We start from the raw sequence: 9,409 nt of genomic DNA, 5'->3' as shown, positions 1-9,409 counted from the left end.
GCCTTCCTTCTCCTCTTCTCAAGCTGAAAGCTAGCATGGTAATTGGTTCCTGGACAAAATGAGTTGCAAATCCAGGCAAAAATACTATTTTTTGTTTTGGTAGTTATATTGATGTAGATCTCGACATGTCCATTGTCAAAGCAGACCATCATCCTAAAATTAATCAGCAGCTGTAGCACACCAGCCATTCACACAAAATGAGGTGGTTCTTGCAGGTGACTTCAAACAGGCATGTTCCAAGGATAGGGATTGTCTGTCACTGCAAGTCATCCCCTGCATGTAAAATTGTATTCCCAATTGTGGGGCACAAGAGTAAGAGTGCAGTTTATGAGGAGAAATATCTTGAAAGTAATTCCACTCTGCTGGGTAATGGTTATTTCCTGTAGATAATGAAAAGGGGACAAAGAATTGAGGAGTTAAGTCGTGTAAGAGAACTGGGAGGACCCTGACGAAGTTTAAAACAACCCAGTATGAAGCAGAAAAGAGGCAGCACAAAATTCCCCAACACCATTTCTTGTTACAGCTGTTCCTCTGTAGCTGCTGCCTCTTTACATTTCTGCATGCTTTCAGAATCACCTTTGTTTGAGGTCCCCATAATTCCCCCCACACCTCTCCTAGTTCCACACACCCTTTCTTCGTGTGTGTGCTGGGATAAATGCTGTTTTGGTTTTTTTTTTGTGTGTGTGGAAGGGGTGTGTGGTGCATCAGGGCTCTGTCCTGGGTAACATTTTTATTGACTTGTACACAGGGAAGATGCTTGTGATTTTCTGCACTGCTCAGCTCCCTCCATCCTTCTCACGGCAAGTTGATACTAAAAATAAAATGTGAAACTTCTCACCTTTACTTTCAGTAAGATAAAACCCCACATTTTAATGTATTTTAACTTGGTAATAGGAATGCACTCTTCCTCATGTTTTGAGGAAGTAAAAGTCATGGTGAAGCTTTCTCCTCCTACCTCCTTTCCCCACGCCACCACTAAGCGGTGAAAAACCTGCACCTGCTGTTTCTCTTGCTTACACAAACCCACTCACTAGTGGCAGCACCACAGACCTCCCGGTGCCGTTTTTCCTGCCGCGTTCTCCACGCTCCTCGTCAGGGGCAAGGGAAACATCCCCCTCATGCTGTCCCTTTGGGGAGGTTCAGCGTGGATAACTTGTGTCCCCGGGGGCAGAGTGGCAGGAGGACAGACGCAGGCTCTGCTCGGTGGTGCCAAGCAGTAGGGCAAGAGGCAGAAACCGATGCACAGTAACTTTCACGTAAATACGAGGAAAAAAACTACTGCGTGAATGACTGCTCGGACTGGAACATGGTGCCCACAGAGGTTGTGGGGTCTCCCTCACTGTGAAGAAAGGAAGTGTCCGGATGCGGTCCTGTGCCATGTGCTCTGGGACGACACTGCTTGAGCGGAAAGGTTGGATCAGATGACTCACTGTGGTCTCTTTCAACCTGAGTCATTCTGTGAAACGCCGCGGGAAGAGGGGAGACGGCGGTGGAATCACCCGCGGCGAGACCCGCACAGACCTCCGCTGTAGCCCTCAAGGCGTCCCTGAGCTGCGCCCGGGGACAGCCGTTTCCCCCGCCACGTCCCTCTGCGGGTCGCGGCGGATCCCAGCGAGCGCTTTTCCCGCGCAGCCGGCCCGGCCCGGCCCCTCCCGCTTCCCTCGGAGCGGGGGCGGTGCGCGTGCGCGGGAGCGGCCGGGCCCTCGGCCCGGCGCCGCTTGTGTGACGCGCCCGCGCGGGCTGGTGACGCGCGCGCGGCCCGGGGCGGCCGCCGTGTGGTTGGTCGGCCGGGCAGGGGGGTGCGGCGGCGGCGGCGGCGGCTCGGGCCGCGGGCGGGCGGGCGGACAGCGCGCGGGGCGCCGCCGCCGGGCGGGAGAGCGCGAGCGAGGAGCGGCGGGCGGAGGGATCGCGGAGGGAGCGCGGGGAAGGAAGAGACGCGCGAGAGGGAGAGACGCGCGAGCGCGCGCGCGCGGGTAGGGGCGGGGCGGAGGCCGCGGAGGAGCCCCCCGCGCGCGGGCCAGAGGCCGCGCGCGGCTCGTGGCGGGCGGGAGCGGCGCGGGGGGAGAGAGGCCCGGCCGGGCGCGTCCCCGCGGGGACGGTGACAGCGACAGCGCTGCCGGGCCGCGGCGGAGCACAGCGGCCGCACCAGGAGGAGGAGGACGAGGCCGCCGGCGGCGGCGGGCCGGATCGCATCATGGCCTCGGGCGGCGGCGGCGGCGGCGGCAAGATCCGGACCCGACGGCACCACCTGGGAGCCGCGAAGCCGCCCTACGCGAGGGGCAAGCAGCAGGTGAGGTCGCGGGTCAGCCCCGTGAAGTCCTTCCCCTCCTACCCCGCTCGTCTCCCGGCGCTCCCCTCAGCGGCGGCAGGAGGCGCTCCGGAGGCCCGACCTCTTCCCTCCGCCACCCTCCCCCCTTCGCTCTCCACGCAGTCCCACGTGCGCGGCTTCGGGCCGGGGTTTCCCGGTGGAGCGGCCCGTGAGGAGGAGGAGGGAAGGGTTTCCCGCCGGGGCTGTGGGGATTGTGGGATTTCCCGGAGCTCACCCCGCTCCGGCGCCGCCGGGCTGCGGGGGAATTTCGCCTCCCCTTTGTCTCCCGCCTGTCCCCCGCTAGGCAGGAGCAAAGGCGGGAGGAGGAGGAGGGGGCGGCTGGGAAGGGGTAGGTGCGCATTCCCTCTCCTCGCGGTTGGAGCGGGCTGGCTCCCGCTCCGTGGGATGCTCGTTTTGTCTCCGCGCTGCCCGGTTAAATCATGATTAAATTGATCTTAACTGGGTTATCAAGTTAGAGTCACTCGTCAGATTTAAGTGCATCGCTTCTAATATTTGCTTTTCTTGACGAATTCCAGATTCCAAATGAGTCTGTGAGGGTGCTGGGTAGTTAGGCATCTCCCATTGTGGTTTCTTTTTTTTCCTTTTTTTTTTTTTTGCTCGGATGCTGCCTGCAGAGCCCTTAGGTTTCTTCACCCCTTCCTTATGCCTAAACATGCTGGTGCAATGCGAGCAAAATGTAATTCATGAGGCGTTTGTTCTTCTTTGTATTGTAGGACAGAATAGATAGATAACATTAAAAAAGCAGTTTTTAAATTGCAGTGCATAGATCCCGTGCCATTCAGAGTGGCTGCAGGGAGTAGAAGCAAAGATTCTTCCCAACTCCTGTTTGTCGTAGAATTTCAAGATGCCTGGAGACAGTGCTCTGGAAATGCCTTTCACGTGTATTTATGAATCTGAAATTGACTGTAAAACCAAAGCGTTTACATTATTAAATCGGTAATGTAAGCCAGGAGATTAAATACTATATGTAAAATTGAGGGTGTGTTACGCATAAATTGTTGCTCAATTAGTTTTTATTATGTGGGAAGTACTATACTTAATCCTTTGTATAGCACACTGATCAGCAGTGTTGTCCTTGTAAAGCGGGCAGGGTGACGCTTCATCCAGAGAATCACTGCACTTCACTTGCAGAGCAAACGTTGAAAGCTCATACGTGAACGACAGAGTAATGTTGAAATTGCAATATCCTGCACGTGGTGATACTGTGTAGATAACCGATAAGACAGATGAATTTAAAATAATTAGGTGAGATGATTGTCTGATTATTCTATTGTCTCTTACCTGTGTGTGTTTTCTAGTAGGTTTATTTGAACAATGGGGCAAAGCAAACACGTGCTTGGGGGGGATATCTGTGGGATTCTGCCCAGAGCATGGATGCTGCAAGTCAAATACATCAATCAAATTTACAAGTAATATATTAGGGTAATAGTCAAACAGATAGGTGTCAGATATGTGCATTTATTGTAAGGAATGGCTTTTTAACCCTGTATATCTTGCTAACATGCATTACATAGAAAGATGAGCTCTGGGTAAATAGCTTACTTGAACCAGAATTAATTGATAAGCGTTCTTATTTTCAATATAACATCCCCTTTGCAGAAAGTGTTCTGTGGTTTGGTGTTGTCTCTCAGTAATGAGTTTGGGAAGACATGGAAGTGCTCAATGCAGTCTGGGCATGATCTGCTTCCCAAACTATTATCAATAAGGAAGCTCATAGAAAGAAATACTGTATGAAAACTGTTCTAAGTGCTTGGGGACAGGACTGCACTCCTGAAAACTCAGTCTCTGATCACCAAGCTCTGAAGGTGCCTAAGCACTGAATGCCACGTTGCTAATACCTGTAAAATCTTAGGATGTTTGGTTCTTTTCCACTTGTATGAAGATGAGTAGCATGATGCCAGGCTTACAATAGTAAGCCTGTTGTGTGTTTTTCTGAAGTTGTTATGCTTTCTTGATGTTGTTATTTTGCCATAGTCTCCCAGGGAGCTTGGTCAGGTGGGAGGGAATTCTCCAGTCGTGCCCAGCGTGCTGCAGAGTCAGTCTTCCATTAAGTGCAGCAACAGCTTTAGAAGACATTTGGAAGAGGAGATGCTGCTGCTTTTCAAAGATGATTAGCTAAAGCATTTGTTCAAAATGTGGTAGACCCTGCTTCAGATTTTTTTTTTTTTTGCCTAGAGACATCAACCTACATCTTCCACTTTCTGGGCAAATATCCCAGTTGCCAAGCTGTGTGTTGTCTTTGAGTTCTTCTGTCTGAAACTGTGTTATTATCCAGAAAAAGAATGTGTGATTCATTGAGCCAGGAAGAGGATGTATAAGATGTTACTTTCCTAGAGTGGAGACATACAGCCTCTGATCCATGATTTCAGAAGTTATTTGTTTAATATATTCTGGAATAAACATGGAAAGTGCAGAACTTCCTGCCCTTTTCTCCCCAGGTGCCTGATAGAGCCATATTTCATTACGTTGGTGTGTGTGGTTTTTTAACTCTAGAGTCTTTTTTTAAACCAGTCTCAAATAGGAGGGATGAACAGATGCTGCTTGGAGGATGTGACTTGCAGCCTGTATTTTCTCTTGGAAGATGGAGCTATGGGTAGATTTCCCCCACTAGTGAAGGAACTAAACCACAGTATTTTCTTTTCTGGGCTACCATCCTGCTTTATAAAAAGTGCACTGTCAGCAGCTGCATTATTAAACCAAGAAACAAAAAGTAGTAGCACCACGAGGTAAGGACAGTATCCACTCACTTACCATGAAGATCTGAGGTGGGAGAGTCACATATCAGAATGAAAAGAGCCTTTTTGTGTCTCTTTGGAGGCTGTTCTTGGAGTAGGATGGTGGAGTTCTTCCCGTTGACTATGCTTTCCTAGGGGTAGAGTGTTGACAGCTCCACACGGAATGCACTGAGTGCCGAAGTACCCTGCCTCCTCCTGCACTTGTTAAGGAGGAGGCACTTGGGTTAAAATTACAGCTTCTCTGAGAACTAAGCTCATGCCAGGTGAGGGAGCTGCTGTATCCAGCATCTGGGTTTCATCTTCCAGATGTGGCCCCCGTGTTTCTAAGTGCTGGTTTGTCCTGGTCATTTGGATAGACTGATGGTGGGAATTACCAATGCATATGTGTTAAATGGGAGGGATGTTTGCATTGCTGGCTTACTAAACTGCTTCTAGAAGAGTATTTGTATGTTCCTATTGTTAATTTTATGTTTAATTTTGTGCTTGTGTGTGTGTGCTGGTTTAACTTGGAGCAGTGCCATTCTCATCCAGGTAACAGATTTCAGAGATTTTAAGTGTGACTTAAAGGAGAAAAGAATAAAATGACTTCCTGTAGTATTTTTTTTATTTGAGTATTAAGCATTCAGATGAAGGAGTCAGAGAACTTTGGTTCTCCTGCACTTTTATTTAAACTCATACAGGCAGATTTAAGCGTGAGAAGAAACCAGTTACCTGAAAAGTGTTTATAACCTTCCCATAAACTTCTATATTCACGTTAAGCTTTAGCTTAGAGCTGTTTGATATTAGAGATAATGTCTGTACATTAAAACTTCTGCCAAGGAGTGATGTTTTCCTTTTTTCCTACATGTGTATGTGCCAGTGCGTATTTATAGTGTAGATGTCCAAATCCAAAGATGTTTTCCTTGATGAAACCAGCGTAAGTCTGTGCATGTATTGTAGTTGGTCTTGTGCTGATGTAGTTAGGACATAGCCTGACAAAGGGGACCAGAAGGCCACTGGAAGCCACTTTCATAGGCCTGGGTCATGAAAGGCTCTCTGGATTTGTGAGTTTCACCAAGTCACTTGAGACATCATATAAGGTTCTTCCCAGAGGGACTAGGTACAGGACTGGGAACTGAACACTGTATGCAGCAGTGTCTAAAGCATTGCATTGCTGCCTGCTGCTGTCTTGAAGGTGGGCCTTGCTGGGCAGTGACTGCAGGCAGTGGGCAGAAGGGATCTTACAAACCACCAGATTTATTTTGTGAGTTTCAAATTTTATTCAAAATTTGAAACTTTGATGCTTAAGAGTTCCTAGAGAATCATATTGAGCAATGTAACCTAGGTAATGTTTCATAGGCCTTAAACAGGAAAATGATAATTTAAAAAGTCTTTATTAAGAATGTCCATATGGACGTACACAAATACCATTGTATTGACTCCAGTCAACAGGATTGCACCTTGAAGTACACTTAACATGGTTGTATTTGTATGCAATTCTGCTTGATTTGGTTTAGTAGTAAGCTAGCACATTGAGCTAAAACAAATATATTTGGAGAAATGTGTAATGTGTATTTAAAGATTTTTTTTACAAGATGGGCTGATAGTCAACATCAGAAGTTTTGTCTTTGTCCCAGCAATATGATACTGTATTGGCAAAACAGGTGTTGAAATTTGGCACTTGGCTTTCTACTGCTACTGTAAACAAAAATGTATTCTAATTGGGAAGAACTTATAACACTGAGATATCGACAGTTTTCTCTCATTTAGGCTAGCAGTACTGTACACTTGTACAAATTGTCGATGATGATTGCTATAGCATTTCATTAATATTCTAGGGTTTGTTTCAAAGTGTTGTTGTGACAGTCTTGGAGGCTGTGAAGTGTTGGGGACAAACAGTATTAATGAGTGGTATCTTAGGAAAAGAAAAAAGCAGATGAAATAATTGAGTGTGTTAGCTGGGACACTGCAAATTGTCTTTGGTTGCTGGCAGCACATCACTTTCTCGGAGTTATTTATTCTTCCAGTCAGTAATTAGAACCAGTTCTTGCTCCCCTGCCATGGACAAACTGAGCTGCTGCTCAACAACTCGGCAGGACAGAGTTCAGAATCCTTTGTGCGCCCAAAAATGTTTGAGCAAAAGTATTGCAGGTTGCTGCAGGTGGTGGGCTGCCATAGCATTACGTACTGAATTCATAACACACTGGGATGACTGGCTCAGTGGTCATGGGGCAAACGGTGCATGTTGTTTACCTGGACTTTAGCAGTGCCTGCAGCATGGTCTCCCATGTGATCCCTGTTGTCCACTTGGTGAAATACAGACTTGTCAGGTGGACCGTAAAATGATTGGAAAATTAGCAGGACCATTGACCTCAAAGGGTTGTGACCAGCAGTACAAAGATCCAGTGGCAGCCAATTGCTACTAGAGCTCTCAGAGGATGATATTGAGGCTGATGCTGTTCCATGTCTTTATTGACAACCAAGGAATGCCATGGATCCTCAGCAGATAATACTAAACCCTTGGGAACTTCAGCCCTGTTGCCTAATGAAGAATGGGGCTGCCATTGAGGGAACTTGGCAGAAGTGGGCTGCCAGGAACCTTGTGAGTTTTAATAAAGGCAAATGTGAAGTCCTTCATCTGGGACAAAACAACCCCACCGACCTGCTGGACAGCAAGTTGAACGTGAGTCAGCAGCACGCTCTTGAGGTAAAGAGGCCAGCTGCATACTGGGAGGTATTAGTAAGTGTGTGGGAAGGATGTAAAGGGAGTTGCTTTTTCCCCTGCATGCAGCACTTCTAGGACTGCATCTGGACTGTTGTGTCTAGTTTTGTCCTCTCCAGTTCAAAAAAAGACAAGGAAAACATACAGGAGTGAGTCTGGTTGGGAGACATCAAAATCATAATGGCTTAGAGAACTGAGTGTGTTCAGATTAAGAGCAGCAAATACCTAATAAGACTATAGAGAAGGTGTAGCAAGCTCTTCTAGGAGATTCATAGCAATACAAAGGGACAATGGACTCAAGATGCCAAAATGGAAATTCTGATTTCATAATAGGAAAAATCTTTTAACTGTGAGACTCGCCAGAAGAACTGCCCAGAGATGTCTCAAAACTCAGGTGGACCTGCTGGTTTTGGCCATTCTCTGAGGAGGAGGTTGTAGTAGTAGGTGGTGCATGGGGTGCCATGCAACTTCTGTGTGTGTGGTTCTGTCAGAGCTGCTGCAGCTGGACCACAGAGCACACACAGGCGGTTTCAGTGTAAATGTCACTGTTCCTCTAGGTTGGCAATCCTTTTGCTGGTCTATCCTCTAATTCTGTCTTTGGGGTTGTGCTGTCTTTTGAGGATAATGCCTTTGTCTCACTGTTGCAGTTTTTCCAGAGTAAATTGAGAGCTTGCCCTCAAAAAGAGAGTAACTAAGAGGCTTTTTTCTAGGGTTGCTATTCTGCTGACCAATTTTTAAACATTCTTCTGTCTTCTTAGTGGCAGGTCATGTGATATACTTTTCCATTTTTTTCTGCCATTAAACTGTAAAACATCTCGTATTTTTTGCTTTTTAATGTTCTGTGTAATCAGTTCAGTATTTATTGTACTGCCCTTGGCTTGGTGCAACCCCAGTACCAATGCAAGCTGGGGCATGAGTAGATGGAGAGCAGGTCTGCCAAGGATTTGGGGTTGCTGATGCATGAGAGGCTGTGTATGAGTTGGCAATGTGTGCTTCCAGAAAGGCGAACATATCCTGGGCTGCATCCAAAGCAGTGTGGCCAGCAGGCTGAGGGAGGGGATTCTGTTCTTCCACTCCTCTCTGGTGAGGCCCCACGCGGAGTATTGCTGCAGCTCTGGGGTCCTCAGCACAGGAAGGACAGGGACATGTTGGAGTGAGGGCAGAGATGGGCCTCAAGGATTGTCAGGGGGCAGAAGAGCCTCTGCCATGAAGACAGGCTGAGAGAGTTAGTGCTCTTTAGCCTGGAGAAGAGAAGGTTCTGGGAAGACCTTATGAACACCTTTGAGAACCTAAAGGGGACTTAGACTCCTTTAACTGAAGGAGGGTTGATTCACACTGGATGTAAGGAAGAATTTTTTAAGAAGAGAATGGTGATACGTTGGAGAGGTGTTGCCTAGAGAGATGTTTGAAGCTCCGTTCCTGGAAACATTCAAGGTCAGGTTAGATGGGGCTCTGAGCAACCTGATCTAGCTGAAGATGCCCCTGCTCATTGCAGGGAAGTTTGGACTAGATGACCTCTAAAGGTCCCTTCCAACCCAAAACATTCTGTGAATGTTTTGTGTTGCACTTAAGTGTAGGATTTTTGAATGGTTTTGGCTTGAGACTACTGTGGTTTTTTCAACTGCAACGTGAGTTCGTCTTTGC

General features: G+C 47.7%; 1 protein-coding gene across 2 annotated transcripts in view; it reads left to right on the top strand.

Annotated features, from left to right (window-relative positions):
- The first annotated feature begins 2,146 nt into the window (after positions 1 to 2,146).
- NUP153 (nucleoporin 153) overlaps positions 2,147 to 9,409 on the top strand; it is a 45,080-nt gene continuing 37,817 nt past the window's right edge. For both annotated transcript variants that reach the window (XM_058025423.1, XM_058025413.1), the window contains exon 1: positions 2,147 to 2,290. In XM_058025423.1, coding sequence (XP_057881406.1) covers positions 2,195 to 2,290 — 96 coding nt within the window. In that variant the 5' untranslated portion in view covers positions 2,147 to 2,194. The remainder of the gene's footprint in view (positions 2,291 to 9,409) is intronic.

This window comes from Melospiza georgiana, chromosome 1, assembly GCF_028018845.1.
Source record: "Melospiza georgiana isolate bMelGeo1 chromosome 1, bMelGeo1.pri, whole genome shotgun sequence".
NCBI classification, from domain to species: domain Eukaryota; kingdom Metazoa; phylum Chordata; class Aves; order Passeriformes; family Passerellidae; genus Melospiza; species Melospiza georgiana.
Note: the sequence above shows the minus strand (reverse complement) of the source record. Positions and strands in the feature narration are given on the sequence as shown.